The sequence below is a fragment of the Centruroides sculpturatus genome, unplaced genomic scaffold (genome assembly GCF_000671375.1).
Source record: "Centruroides sculpturatus isolate CEXI.00-Female unplaced genomic scaffold, Cexi_2.0 scaffold1553, whole genome shotgun sequence".
NCBI lineage: Eukaryota > Metazoa > Arthropoda > Arachnida > Scorpiones > Buthidae > Centruroides > Centruroides sculpturatus.
The window spans coordinates 99,061-115,126 of record NW_019385910.1 but is presented as its reverse complement, the minus strand read 5'-3'; the positions used below and the strand labels follow the sequence as shown (position 1 = coordinate 115,126).

Genomic DNA, 16,066 nt, shown 5'->3' with positions numbered 1-16,066 from the left:
AATTATTATTCAAGACCAGTTTGTTATTATGTAAATTGTTTGCTTTTTGAGAACAAAACTTTATGGATGATAATTGTCATAGAAGCGTGTGATGCAATAAACATTTCTGCAATGTGTGCATAGAATAAATGCAGTATTTTTACAATAACAAGAAGATTTGCATATGTCACTGGAAAAACAAACTTGATTAACATTTAAAAACACTTCTCTGTCTTTAACTAACTTGGAGGAAAACCATGCATATCATATTTGGAAATACAGTGATACCCCGGACTTATGCGATAGGTGGGACCAAGCGATAACCGCGTAAGTCGGGGTATAATTTTGCAATTTGTGTAAAATCCAAGTCGGATGTATGTAAGCTAATAAATGTTTCCGTTAATCTTATCTCGTCTTTTGATTCGTTTCTTGTTACAAGAAATCACCACATAGAGTCTCTCGAGTCTCCGTAGATATAACAAACACAGAAATAAATAACACAAAATAAATTGTAGCTATGTGTCGATTCCGCGTGACAAGTTCGAACATGTAAGCCAAACAATAGTGTGAGGGGAGTGAGTAATCGAGAGTTGCATGGCGCTCAAACAAAGGAGGAATCGACGAGATTTGAAAATCGCGTAACTCCGGGTTTGCGTAAGTCGAGGTATTACTGTATTAGAACACTTAATTCATGATGTATTTTGAATGTAATTTTATTGCATTTTCTTAAGATTAAATTTCTTTGGTGCTTATTTATTAATTGTAAACAATTCTATAGTTGTTTTAGCGAATACAATATTGCTACTGGTCTCTTTTTTAACAAAAATCTTTAAACAAGACGAATTCGACACATTTTTTATTTAATCCTCCGAAAGAACGAATTCTCTTCTTTAACCTCACAGCATTCAAATTCCCTTATCCATCATGGCATTCGAAGTTCTTGTTTTCTTCACATTTTATTTTTAAACTTTATCTTTTAACATTCTTTTTGAATTTTAACTTTAGCATTCCTTGAAGCCAAACACATACAATAAATAATAGAACATATAAATATAAATTTAGCAGCACGTATATATATATAACACAGATACAGGCAACCTCCTGATACAGTTCTTCGGCAAGACCACACTCGGGGGAAGAGGAATTCATTATTTTAGGTAAAATTGTATAGTTTTTTTCAGAAACTCTACATACAAATTGCTTGGTCATTTTCCAGACTTCAAACAAATCACTACAATAATACCATACTCAGTATGCAAATATTTTGTAGAAATGGACCAAATGTACTGTATATACATAAATATACAGAAAATATTATGTTTTTAAATAATTATTATTAGATAACATTTCTTAATTGCTTTCGACTTTGACCTTTTACTTGAAGTTGGTCAATTTTATTGTTTTATTATCCTGTCAAAACATCATCTTCCTGATTACAGAATTGGTGCACCTCCACTGAGTTACCAACCAGTCTACAAATGATAGAAATTCTGAAGATTTTAAGTGATTACGCGATTTTAAACCTCAGTTTTATTGTTTAATTTTGAGTAGTGTGTCTTACCGGCTGTTCGGAAAAGAAGTAGCAGTAGATACTTGCTGAATCGTATTGCTGCACATATCGCTAGACAAGAGGAGATTCTATGAAGTACTAAAAATCTTTTAAATTATACCATTGATCCACAGGAAATTGTCTTTCAGCTATGATATTATAATAAATTAACAATATCATGATAGCTTTTTTAATTCGGCTACAAATAACGAAGTGGCCTGTCTCGTGTGCTAATCTGTATGATAGAATTTATTACGTCTTAATATGTAAGAGGATTGTGGAATGAAATGCACTTTCAGAGTTGCCTTTAAGTTTTTGCATTGAATGTTGTAATTCTAGCAGTAGTAGTGATCTTAAGTAGGTCTCTTCACCAGAAAAACTTAACAAAGGAGTTCAGTTTTTGACTTTGACATTGTTTACTGATAGGTATGCATCTGCTTTTCATTTATTTAAATTCTTTACATGCTCTTCTTATTGCACTCTTTTAGCATATTTCTCCTTTTCTCTTTTCCTCCAAAAGGGATTATACATGATAACTCCAGTGGTGTCTTCTTTCATTCCTTCTTTTTCATCTCTCCACTTGTTAAATACTGTGGCACTGCAGTATTTTCTAGTGTCTTCGTTGAAATGTTTTATATATCTCTGCAATTCTAAACATGTTAAAGCTTGAAAATATAGAATGTAGATCTATCTAAAAATAATAATCATGCGCAGATTATAAATGCACACAACACCCTACACATACAATTAATTTAACTATTTCTGTCATGAACACTAAGAGAACTTTGTTTTCATTCCCACTATAGAATTGTTTAAACCCTCAATGCAGAAGGATAGAAAGTAAGGAATGAGAGGATACATAGGAATAGTTTGGACTGACCTAGAGTCAAACTAGCAACAAATACAGAAGGAAACAGCCCATCGAATAGGCTGTTTTTCCTGTATTTGGTGTTAGCTCAATCTCAACCGTCTTGTCATCACTGCTGCCTATACTTCGTATGTTTATTATTTACAAATATTTCAGTTTGTAATGTTATTTACCTCGATCGGGGATTTCCTATATGCATAGAAATTTACAACTGCAAACTGAGAAATGTTCACAGTGAAAATTAAAGCTGTGCACGGAAATAGTTCCACAAAGCATCACAAGTAGAATATATTTAATGGTTCCATTTTTGATACATATACATGAAAATGCTGAAATACTAATTAATCATAGGTAATTTCTGATTATTTTTACATAAATTGTTTGCATAATTTCTTGTTTCTGTTGTTTTAAAACCAGGGCTGTGGATTCGGAGTCGGAGTCGTGGAGTTTTGGTGTTTTAGCCAGAGTCGGAGTTGGAGTCTGTAGATTTTTACGCAACTCCACAGCCCTGAACAAAACACACAGCAGATATATGGCACTTGTTCCAGGAAGGTACTGCTTCAGTTATGGTAATCATGCTAAGTTCCTTCTTCATGTGTTTACAGAATTTTGAAATTTTATGCCTTCTCATTGCATATTCTTTCGGGTTGATATATAATTTACACTTATAAACTTTTCACATTAACATACATAATGCAACATATCAGGTATGGAATATGGAATGCTTTGATTAAACATTTGCATTTGCAAAATTTCTACATGAAAGGTGCTGCATGAAATATTAACAGTAATATAGTAGTAACTTGTGCCAAATTGTTAGTGGGGCAGGTTTTTCTCTGTCTAGGTGACTGTATTGTGCAAGATGTCACCATCCAATTATGGGATAATACAGTTTTATTACTCCTGCCTGTTTGCATTATTTCACAACATTAGAAAAATCTTTTGTACAGGACGGAATGTTTAAACCCTATCCTGTATAAAAGTCTTTTCTAAATTATAATTTACATGAAATGTTTATCAAATTAAGTCAAGAAGCATGTTCGGCACTACACAGCCATTTGTCAGGTGCAAACCAGGGACCAATTAGTAGCATTTAGTAGTTTCAGTCACTCAGCCGTTGATGGGCCAAGTGTGCGATACAAAGGAAGTGTTGTCAATCATTTTGTCTTTCCAATAACGCTGTGAGAAATGGTGAAAAATTTCATGAAATTTTACAGTTTTTTGTAGTTATATTATTGAAAACAATTTGTATTAATTAGTGAGAATAGTTTTCTTGAAGAACATTTTCAGTAATAATATTAAAATGAAATATTTCTTCAGTTGAAGACTTGCAATTTCGTTCCCAGCCAAATGTCACGCATTTGTAGCAGCATGTTGAAAACAGAGTAAAAGGTATTGTAAACCTAGAAAGAATTTTTAATTTACTTTATACATAATATTTCTACACAATTTCTTATAAAATGTTTTTATTCTACACTACCTATGGTAATTTTAAACCTTTAAGTCTATTCTCATAATGACAGAATCCAATATGGCAAGTGGCAAACCCATTATGGCACACCTCAATGGCAAAGTGTGTACAGTCAGTTGTGCTGTACTTTCAGTGTAACATGATATGGAAACATATATATTGTCCACTGCAAAAACACCATTTATGTTGATGTTATCCAACATTAAATTTGACATGGCTGCCCATTCTCAGCATGCCTTACAATGAAACATCATTTAATAACGTGCCACAGTAACGAGAGCAACACAGTAATTTCAGGTGACCACCCGTGGCCAAGTTGATAAAACTACTGAAAACTAGTATTTGTCATGGGTTTGTAAGTACTCAAGAACTTAATTTTCTTACCGTTTCGGCTACTTTTGAGAAAGCAACAGAACAGAGAGACCTAGAATACTGCAGAATACTGCAGACATACCAGCACATACAAGTGAGAATCGAAATTTGGAAAGATCATGTTGTAGATGAGAATGGCAACCAGGCATATGATAATTCCATATAAAACCAATAAATATTCATTCCATTTATTATTAATTTGCTGTATGAAACTGCAAAGTTCCACATGCTTGGCAATTAACGCTTTGATCTTGTCCCTAGGCCAGTTGACGTCAGCCAATCTGAGTTGTTCTGATAACACCAGGAATCTTTTACGTAATGCCATGCCCAATAATAACAAACCAGGAAAAATGGACATCCATAAAGCAGCTTCGTACATCGAACAGACATTCAGGAACAAGGAGCATATCAATGCTCGGGTATAACCCGCATCCTCTTCTATTTTTGTGTATATATTACAATGGAATTAACCGAGTGGTCGAATGGATAAAATTATTGAACCTTTCACTGGCTGTGGGTTCGTACTTAAAACCAAGGACTAGCAGTGGAGTTTTCTGGAGTTTCTTCGCGCGTCTAACACTAAGTAGGTGTTACTTTCCCATAGATGTTCCTGGGAGGCATCGCCCTTGTGTCGGGTTGCTATGTACAGACAGGTTGCTATGTACAGACAGTAACCATGTACATAAAAGCACTGTATACTAGGCAGGCGCGACTTGCAACAAATCTCAACAAACTGGCCACGTGCAGTTTCCGGAATTTTTTCACGTGTTTAAATTAACACCTAAATACTTTTCACGGGAAACAGGTCTCTATTTCTTTGTGTTAGACACGAAGAAAACTTGAAAAACTCTACTCTGTCAACTTATTTTTGCACTTTGTGGGCACAGCACACTAGTGGCCGAGCAGATAACACTATCGAACACTAGTCTCGGGTTTGCACCTGACCAACGAGCTGGTCACGTGAGTTTTCTTCACGTGTCCAAATCTAAATATGACCCGGTTTACCCCAGGAGGCAGATTGCTCGTGTGTTGCGTTACTAGCCCCTTTAAACCAAATCAGTTTAAATTAAAATGTTAGAAGGGTAGCGTAACGGTTTCTGTGTTACTGGAAGACAAGAATGATATGCAAGAATGAGTGAACAAACTCACAACAAACCACAAGAAAATCTGTGATAAAAAATTTAAAAGGCACAGGCTAGGAATGCCACCTTTTCTAAAAGGTGGCATTCCTAGCCTGTGCCTTGTTTCTGGTTCGATTTAGTATTATATCTTTGTTTTGTTTTAATTGCAATTTATCCGCGAAAACATAGTTCGTATTGCAGGGCTTGTTAGTCAAATTGAGCCTATCAACCGTAATTTGTGAAGGATTGTAGGATTAATAGGCTAAGCCAACGTAACATTGGGTGGTATGCCAAGGAGAATACCTTTTCATAGGAATTTCTATAGGAAACTAGCACTATTTTGGTATTAGACTTGTGAGGACTCCACGTTAGTCAGATGTAAACCTGCAATTAGTGTTGGTGGCTCTCTGATTTCGATTTTTGAGCATTGGTTTAAACTCGAATAGAAGCCATTGGGTGCGTTTACTTTTTGCTAGCTTCCAAGCTCGCCGAGCTGACACNTGTTTTATAATATTTAAAAATAATTATTTGGTTATAAAAAATACTTTATTGAAAAATCTAACACATAAGGGGCAACTTTGGGACTGTTGCAAAATCACCCAGTGAGCTTTAAGGAAGAAGGATACATTAGATGAGGACACTTAAAGTGACATGAACTTGGAAATGGTTCCTTATGTGGAATCTGATGATAGTATGATTTGAGTACTTGAGGAAATTAAAACAAGCATTTTTTCACTCTTCTACAATCAATTGATGATAGATTACAACATGAGTTAAAACATTTATCTGAGGGAATGTTTGTTTTAATAAATTATGAAGGTGTTCTTTATTCTGGACTGATATTGAAACAGAAAAGGGTTAGATACTCAAGGGCTATGGAGAAAAGTGGGTTGTAACTGGAAATGGCCAAATAAGGACAACATCTTGGACTATACAGTAGATGTAGTGCAAGCCACCCAAAAAGATAAGTTGCCAGGATATTTATTGTGTGGAAGAACCAGTAAATTATCTATCCTGAACATTATGTACAATTTGGCTTAATTTTTTTCACCACTAATATGATACAGTAGATGTAATGCAAGCCACCCAAAAAGATAAGTCGCCAGGATATTTATTGTGTAAAAGAACTAGTAAATTATCTATCCTGAACATTATATACAATTTGGTTTAATTTTTTTCACCACTAATATGATTGATATGTATATAATATATATATAGCCTATATATATATATACACAGTAAGACCCTGCTTAATGCAGGGGACTATTTTTGATAAATAAAGATTGGTGACAGTCTAATGTTGTGACAATCCTATTTTTATACTGTTAAAAAAAAGTGAAAACATTTTGTCCTAAAGTTACCCCTTTGTCCTACTTAAAGGGTAACTTTAGTACAAGAAAAAAGTGGGAGTATTTTTAAACTCTTGACCTGGGAGTGAAAATATTGGTAAATTTCAAGAAAATAACATCATATTTACCTAACTAACACAATGCAAAATGATTCATAACAGTCATTTGATCAGAGAGGTGCAAAGTAACCCCAGTTTACGGTACACTAATTATCCAGGGAGATGCTTGGGATGACACTTACTCCCTTCATAAAGTTAGAGATAAATCCATAGGAACTTGCTCGTGTTGGAGATGACAAAAGTAAAAAGTTAGCTCCTTGTAGAACAATCACTCCTGATGAATGGGTTTCTAGCCATTATATCCCCATTTGGTGTGGGAATTTGGTCAGGTGATTGTTTGTTTGGCAGCGATGACACATCAAAGGTGTCATAGCTGGACGATGAAAGTTAAACAAAGTCGATTGAAAGGGTTAGTATATCCTCCAATTGTTTTTAGATTTCCCCATGGACTAAGTTAACACCTTTAGTTCCCAGCAATTTTTGATATTAATGTAATTAAACATAAAAAATACTTAAAACTGAAAAAAAACGAAAGAAATGAGTTAATTTTGAAGAAAAAGCTTCAAACTTTATTTTCCTTTGTCTCGCCTTTCTGCGAAATTTGACACCGATGAGTCATTGTTTACACAGCTGGATGACCTTGAACACAACTGGAGTTGATTTCCCGGGACATTCTCATAGAAGTCTCGGGAGGCAAAGGGTTTATAGTAGGGTGAATACTAGCTGGCCGTATATTTTTAAATAATTTTAAAAAATTCAAATTTTAATTGCGATTTCCAACCCCCCTGACTTAATTAAACGTATATATAATAAAATCTATTAATTAAAAAATTAAAAAACTATTGGAGGTTGTTTTTGACATCAGAAACTAGCTTTAAATAACTTTACCGAAGGAAAATCCATGCACTACAACTTTAGAACAATGAATTAAATTTGATAAAAAAATCTCATTAAAAATCAATTAAGCGTTAATCGTGCGTCATTAAAGGTAGATTAAAATCACGATAAAATGTTTTCGCATGGGAAAAAATTAGAAGACTTAAAAAACATTCCAAAAATTAAAAAAAAAAAACAAAAATTTTTTTGGGGGGCCGAAAGGACCGAGTTTTATGTAACTCTATGTAACCTGCCTGAGTTAACTCGGGCGAAGAACTAAAAGGGGTGTCAACTTTCTCACACTTTACAATTGATTGTTTTAACATATTTTCATTATTTTCATGGGTCAATGCGAGGGGGAAAGGACTTGTTGACAGTTAGTTAATATTCAATATTCTCCCGTTTTTAACTTTTGTGGGAAACGGATGGTAAAAGTTTCTAAAACGCATCTTTCCATTAAAGATTATAGAAAAAAAAAGCCCTGATTATTTATACGTGAAATTTATATAATAATTTATAATTAGTGTAATGACAAGGTCTGAAATCCTTTTTCTGTTTTAGAACAGTATAAAACTCGGGATTTTCTTTGTAAAGGGAAAANAAAAATCAATAAGAGCAAGAAGTTGTTTATGATTTTGTTACATATTCTAGTTAAATAATTTTCTGTATATTTACAGCAAAGCGTCACTCCCATGGGGCAGTAACCTGCTGCCCCAGGAGAATCGTGTTGAAATCTAGATGCAAGCTTTCATGAAGAATTTTACATGGATATGTAGCATCCTCTCTCTTACAATCCCGGTGTCGCCATTAAAGGCGCTACTTAATTCACAATCAAGGGATCTGAGATCGAATCAGGGTTAAAAAAATTATTTCAGAACACAAAACAATTAGTTATACTGACTAATGATGCAGTATAACAATTAAATGCAAATTATAATACCGAAATGGCAATAAAGAGTCTGTATAACAATACCTCGTGTGTTAACAATGGATGCGTTTACTTTTAACTCTGATCTCGCCCCTAGCGCGCTCAGCCTGTATACTTTTTGTTAGCTACCAATGAGCACGGCGTTTACTTTTCGCACCGTGACGTCATTGCTAGCATTCCTAGCGCGCTCGGCGTGCTCGGAGAATTTACAACGAGCTTGGAGTTTGTTCAAAGATGGCGGCGTCCATTACTGTGTATACTTTTACGAGCGTGCTAGTATGACGTCAGGCTGCGCTAGGTGTCAGCTCGGCGAGCTTGGAAGCTAGCAAAAAGTAAACGCACCCAATGGCTTCTATTCGAGTTTAAACCAATGCTCAAAAATCGAAATCAGAGAGCCACCAACACTAATTGCAGGTTTACATCTGACTAACGTGGAGTCCTCACAAGTCTAATACCAAAATAGTGCTAGTTTCCTATAGAAATTCCTATGAAAAGGTATTCTCCTTGGCATACCACCCAATGTTACGTTGGCTTAGCCTATTAATCCTACAATCCTTCACAAATTACGGTTGATAGGCTCAATTTGACTAACAAGCCCTGCAATACGAACTATGTTTTCGCGGATAAATTGCAATTAAAACAAAACAAAGATATAATACTAAATCGAACCAGAAACAAGGCACAGGCTAGGAATGCCACCTTTTAGAAAAGGTGGCATTCCTAGCCTGTGCCTTGTTTCTGGTTCGATTTAGTATTATATCTTTGTTTTGTTTTAATTGCAATTTATCCGCGAAAACATAGTTCGTATTGCAGGGCTTGTTAGTCAAATTGAGCCTATCAACCGTAATTTGTGAAGGATTGTAGGATTAATAGGCTAAGCCAACGTAACATTGGGTGGTATGCCAAGGAGAATACCTTTTCATAGGAATTTCTATAGGAAACTAGCACTATTTTGGTATTAGACTTGTGAGGACTCCACGTTAGTCAGATGTAAACCTGCAATTAGTGTTGGTGGCTCTCTGATTTCGATTTTTGAGCATTGGTTTAAACTCGAATAGAAGCCATTGGGTGCGTTTACTTTTTGCTAGCTTCCAAGCTCGCCGAGCTGACACCTAGCGCAGCCTGACGTCATACTAGCACGCTCGTAAAAGTATACACAGTAATGGACGCCGCCATCTTTGAACAAACTCCAAGCTCGTTGTAAATTCTCCGAGCACGCCGAGCGCGCTAGGAATGCTAGCAATGACGTCACGGTGCGAAAAGTAAACGCCGTGCTCATTGGTAGCTAACAAAAAGTATACAGGCTGAGCGCGCTAGGGACGAGATCAGAGTTAAAAGTAAACGCATCCATTGTTAACACACGAGGTATTGTTATACAGACTCTTTATTGCCATTTCGGTATTATAATTTGCATTTAATTGTTATACTGCATCATTAGTCAGTATAACTAATTGTTTTGTGTTCTGAAATAATTTTTTTTAACCCTGATTCGATCTCAGATCCCTTGATTGTGAATTAAGTAGCGCCTTTAATGGCGACACCGGGATTGTAAGAGAGAGGATGCTACATATCCATGTAAAATTCTTCATGAAAGCTTGCATCTAGATTTCAACACGATTCTCCTGGGGCAGCAGGTTACTGCCCCATGGGAGTGACGCTTTGCTGTAAATATACAGAAAATTATTTAACTAGAATATGTAACAAAATCATAAACAACTTCTTGCTCTTATTGATTTTTTTTAACTTTTTCCGCCCTGTGATCACTAAGAGGGCCTCTTTTTGCAAGCCCATAATGGGTTCGGCCAGGCCCACAATGAGGCTGCCGGATGGTGAGGGACGGGCCCGACATATCCGTTGGTTTATCATTTAATCAGCATTAGAGATTCAATTCGCTGTTATACGTTAATATATAATTATAAATGATTAACATTGAATGACTCAGAACAAGATAATTTAAATAATTTTATAATAAAATTATTAATTTAAATTATAATTATTTTAGTCGTCGCCGATCGACACCGAAAGGGGGCGCAGGAAACTTTAGAAATAATCCTTTTGATGCGAACGACAATTTACATTAAAACATGCTCAGAACTTTATATAATTTGTGACTGAATCTTAAATATTTTAAAATATTACAATTTAGAATATTAATTTAAAATAGTAAATAAATAAATAAATATATATATATTTTTTTTTTCGGGTGGCTTTAAATGTCGATCGATACCGAAAGGGGGCGTTACGCGTGTTTGTTTTTGAACGATCGCTCGGTCGTTTGGAGTGTGTCATGAGGTCCGTTTCGCTTTGGGTAGAGAAACTACAGGACCGAGATAAGAATGGAGAACAGTGCATATACGATCTCGCCTTCAGACCTGACGGATCGCAATTAATCGTAGCCGCTGGCTACCGTGTCTTAGTATACGACACTAACGACGGATCGCTGGTGCAGGCCCTGAAAGGCCACAAAGACGTAGTTTATGCCGTTTGTTACTCGAAAGATGGCAAGAGATTCGCTTCCGGATCGGCAGATAAACAAGTCATTATCTGGACTTCCAAGCTCGAAGGCATATTAAAGTATTCCCATCACGATGCCATCCAGTGCCTGGCCTACAATCCCGTGTCGCATCAGCTCACCAGCTGCGCCTGCTCGGATTTCGGGTTGTGGTCTCCGGAGCAGAAGTCCGTCACCAAGCACCGGGTCAGTAGCCGCATCACCTGCTGCAGTTGGACCAACGACGGGCATCACCTGGCGCTCGGTCTTGTCAACGGCTACGTCAGCATCCGGAGCAGGAACGGAGACGAGAAGATCAAGACGGAGAGACCTGGCGGCAAACTCTCTCCGGTTTGGGGCGTGTGCTGGAATCCGTCCCGGGAGGACAACGCCGATGTCCTGGCTGTCGTCGACTGGGGCCAGATGCTCTCCTTCTATAACTCTGCGGGGAAATTAATAGGGAAGGAGCGCTCCTTGGGGTTCGATCCCATGTGCGTCGGTTATTTTTCGAACGGCGATTACATTCTCGTCGGCGGTTCCAACAAGCAGTCCGTCCTGTATACGAGAGAAGGTATTATGGTCGGAACGGTGGCCGAACAGAGTTCTTGGGTTTGGTGTTGCAGCGCCAGGCCGGATTCGCAACACGTTGCCGTAGGTAGTCAGGACGGGACCATTTCTTACTATGACGTTGGATTTTCTACCGTCCACAGCTTGTATAAAGAACGTTATGCTTATAGAGAGAACATGACGGACGTCATCATCCAACACCTGATAACGGAAGAGAAGGTTAGAATAAAGTGCCGAGACTTTATCAAGAAACTTGCTATATTTAAACACAGACTGGCAGTGCAGTTGCCGGAACGAATTATCATTTACGAATTGACGAAAGGTGATGCAAACGATATGCATTATCGCGTGAAAGAAAAGATTAATCAGAAAGTCGAATGTACCTTATTGGTGGTCTGTGCCAATCATATTGTTCTGTGTAGAGAGAAAAGGTTGCAGTGTATGTCTTTCCAAGGCGTTAAAGAAAGAGATTGGGTGATGGAATCGTCGATAAGATACATTAAAGTGACGGGAGGACCCACCGGTCGCGAGGGACTGTTGGTAGGTTTGAAAAACGGTCAAGTGGTGAAAATATTTGTCGATAACCCTTTTCCGTTGCCTATTTTGAAGATACCTTCTGCCATTCGGTGCCTGGATCTCAGTGCGGCTCGACGTAAGTTGGCCATCGTAGATGACATGGGGACGTGTTTAGTGTTTGACATTAATACGAAAGAATTACTTTTTCAAGAACCAAATGCAAATAGTGTTGCTTGGAATAGCCAAAACGAGGACATGTTATGTTTCTCGGGTGCGGGTTATTTGAATATCAAAGCCGGAAATTTCCCTACTCATCAGCAGAAACTTCAGGGATTTGTCGTTGGTTTTTGTGGCTCTAAAATCTTTTGTCTGCACTATAATAACATGTCGAGTATCGAAGTTCCTCAGTCGACGCCAATGTATCAGTATCTAGAGAAGAAAATGTTTAACGAAGCTTATAAAGTGGCATGTTTAGGAGTAACAGAAAATGATTGGAAAGCATTAGCTCACGGTTCTTTAGAGAATTTAAATGTTTCTGTCGCAAAGCAAGCATTTATTCGTGTGCGAGATTTACTTTACTTGCAATTAATCGGTAGCATAGAAGAGAGAAAGAAAAAGAATGAATCAAATGATGTGTTTCTTGGTGATATTTATGCAGCTCAGGGAAAGTTTGCAGATGCAGCTAAGCTATATAAAAAGTCCGGTAACGAAAGTAAAGCTATGACAATGTATACGGACTTGAGAAAATTTGATTTAGCTCAGGAATTTCTCTCTTCAGATGATGTTCAAGATAAGAAGATATTAATAAAAAAGAAGGCCGACTGGGCTCGTAATATTAATGAACCTAAAGCGGCGGCTGAGATGTATCTGTCGGCCGGAGAAACTATGAAAGCCATAGAAATAATTGGCGAACATGGATGGGTGGACATGCTGATGGATATCGGAAGACACCTGGATAAAGCAGATCAAATGGCATTGGCCACCATTGCTGAATCTTTGAGGAAACACAAACAGTACCAGTATGCTGCAGAAATTTACCGTAAGATGCACGACGTACACGCTCTGATAAAACTTTACGTGGAGGCACATCAGTGGGAAGAAGCTTTTGTCCTGGCTGAACAACATACGGAATTTAAAGAGGAAGTTTATGTACCTTATGCTAATTGGCTAGCAGAAAACGATCGGTTTGTTGAAGCTCAAAAGGCATTTCACAAAGCCGGAAGACAAGACGAAGCACTTAGAGTGTTGGAAGAATTAACACATAATGCGGTGAATGAAAGTAGATTTAATGATGCTGGATATTACTATTGGCTACTTTCTATTCAGTGTTTGGATATTGCTGGAGAAGATGAAACGCAAACTAAAATAATGTTAAATAAATTTGACAAGTATCAGAAAAGAGCAGAAATATACTATGCTTACCACAACATTCACAGATTTATTGAAGAGCCGTTCACCTCGTTTTTCTCGGAAGCACTCTTCAACATGGCTCGATATTTGTTGCATCAAATGATTGGAGACAGTTTACCGGATGTTTCAAGAGTTGCAATTTTATATGCTCTGGCAAAACAGAGTCGGACTCTTGGCGCTTATAAATTGGCACGCCACGCGTACGACAAATTGCAATCTCTGCACATTCCTGCGAGATTCCAAGAAATTATCGACCTCGGTGCAGTGAAGATAAGATCGAAACCTTTCAGCGATGCCGAAGATCTCCTACCTCTGTGTTATCGTTGCTCTACCACAAATCCACTTCTCAATAATCAAGGAAATTGTTGCATTAACTGTAAACAACCATTTGTCCATTCGTTTGTCTCTTTCGACATTCTCCCTCTAGTGGAATTCATTTTGGAAGAGGGAATTTCTGATGAAGAAGCCATGAGATTATTAGAAATGGAACCACAATCTTCATTTGAGCAGCCACAAAATTTTACCGGAGTGGATGCAGGAAGTTACCAGGCACTGCGTTTTGATGACAATCTGGAAAATGACTCCGAAGCAGATCCGTTTACTGCCCGCCTAATGAGCTTCGAAGAAGGAGGATTAGACTTTGTCCCAGTGATCGTCAGTCGCAGCGTGCTCCAGAGCATGAATCGCACTGACGTGATAGTCTGCAAGTGGCCGCTACCCCGTCACTACCAGTATTTTCGTAATCTGATGCCTGACGTGCAGATCACTCAGTGCGAATCGTGCAAGAAACTCTTTCACACAGACGATTACGAGTTGCAGGTGTTACAGAAAGGTCACTGTCCGTTCTGTCGGTTCAATCCGGAAGAAATGCAAAATGTCGACATCAGTTAGATCGTACAAAAAATTATTTATTTATGCACGCACAGCTAGTGTACAACACATATTTTTGTATATTTTGTTACATTTCACTGTTGTTTTAAAATTTATATGATATTAAACATCATTCCTGTTTACTCAGGTTTCATTTCTGTGTATAGAATTGCATATCGGCACATCACATTGTCTGTCTCCGAAAAGAATCGATAATGGGTGACGGGTCTTATTATTAATTTCTTTAGATAGTGTTTCAACTAATTACCAATTTTTTTCTGTTTTTAGGGACATGAAACGTTATTAAACCTACATTTCAATAAATATCTAATAAAATTAGGCAATGCAACGAATTGACAGCGAGACAAACTCTCCTATAAAATGGTAAGTGTCGTTTTTTTAAATATTTTACAGGCGGGATATTAAAATAAAACTAAATGTAAATATTGGGTTTAAACACGAAAAGAACACTTTATATCATAAAACAGGTCACCGTCAGCGACAGTAGCAAGATACGTGATACACTATATTTAGGGTATATTTGTATTATTGATATAATTAAAAATTTCATTGTTCAGTATTCTGTATGCAGATGTTTCGCTTGTAAAACCTCGATTGCTTGATGAAGCAGTTATAAATTTTTACGTAGAAAATGTATAATGCTTCCTTAGCCATGTCAAGTTTGAAGAGGTTTTTGAGTTTCCCTATTCTTCCTTGGAGTCTTTCAACTGAAGAAACCATAAATATGGGGTGAATGAGACAGTTACAATCCGAGAAACGATAAAAAACACATCAAAGGTGCCGACGGGCCAAGTGTGGAGACATACAATACACCTGTGGTGTGTCCAGTTACATCATTCGGCAAACATCCGTTAATACATACAAAAGAATGTCAGGAAACGATAGGTGACGATGCAAAAGGCTACAGGAAATGTCAGGAATTGCATGGGTAAGGCCTGACAGCGGGATAAAACTCCTGTTGATCATCATTCATCACAGGAACAAAATATGCCGCAGTCCATACCCGCGTTGCGTCGTGCACATACGGGTGAATGAGATAGTTAAAATTTAAATTACTTCCAGTATTTGCCACTGTTGTGACAATTTCCATTTTAAAATCCATCTCATTTGGTGTGATGTAACTATTGTTAGGATCTTTAGTAAAGTAGAAAATGACAGATGCATTCCATCACATCTGTGTTCTCAAAAATCATATTTAAACATACTTTAGATCTGTGCAAGTAGTGACGTTCATACAGAGTTGACAAAATCGGTCTTATTGCATTATTTTACTCCCGATCGGAGTACTGTTAAGCTTAATTATGGTCTGCGCATATGATGGAAGTCTCGTAAGATTCTAACAGAACCGAAAAATTTGTAGCTGCCCATACCTTTTAATTATTCATGTATCTAAACTTATCATTGTGTATAGCTTACATTTGTCTAACAAGGGGAACTCGGCACATCTTAATCACCGATTTAAATGAAATTTTGTGGACGTTCTGTATTTACTTGTACTTATACTCTATCAAAACCGCAGGACCCGCTATTCAGGTGTTCTTGAGAAAATTGCGATAAACATTTTCTAGAACTATTAATGCACACACGGAAGAACAATTCACGAATTTATGGTATAGTTG

The 16,066-nt window shown here is 37.1% G+C and overlaps 1 protein-coding gene across 1 annotated transcript; it reads left to right on the top strand.

Annotated features, from left to right (window-relative positions):
* The first annotated feature begins 10,771 nt into the window (after positions 1-10,771).
* Positions 10,772-14,804, top strand: LOC111612527 (intraflagellar transport protein 122 homolog). The gene is made up of 2 exons (XM_023353760.1): positions 10,772-14,645; positions 14,715-14,804. The coding sequence occupies exon 1, from the start codon at positions 10,860-10,862 to the stop codon at positions 14,445-14,447; it is 3,588 nt and encodes a 1,195-aa protein (XP_023209528.1). The 5' UTR covers positions 10,772-10,859; the 3' UTR covers positions 14,448-14,645; positions 14,715-14,804.
* Positions 14,805-16,066: the final 1,262 nt, after the last annotated feature.

What these genes read in the sequence shown, in the direction of transcription:
- LOC111612527 (XM_023353760.1), top strand. Translation starts at nt 10,860, where the DNA reads ATGAGGTCCGTTTCGCTTTGGGTAGAGAAACTACAGGACCGAGATAAG.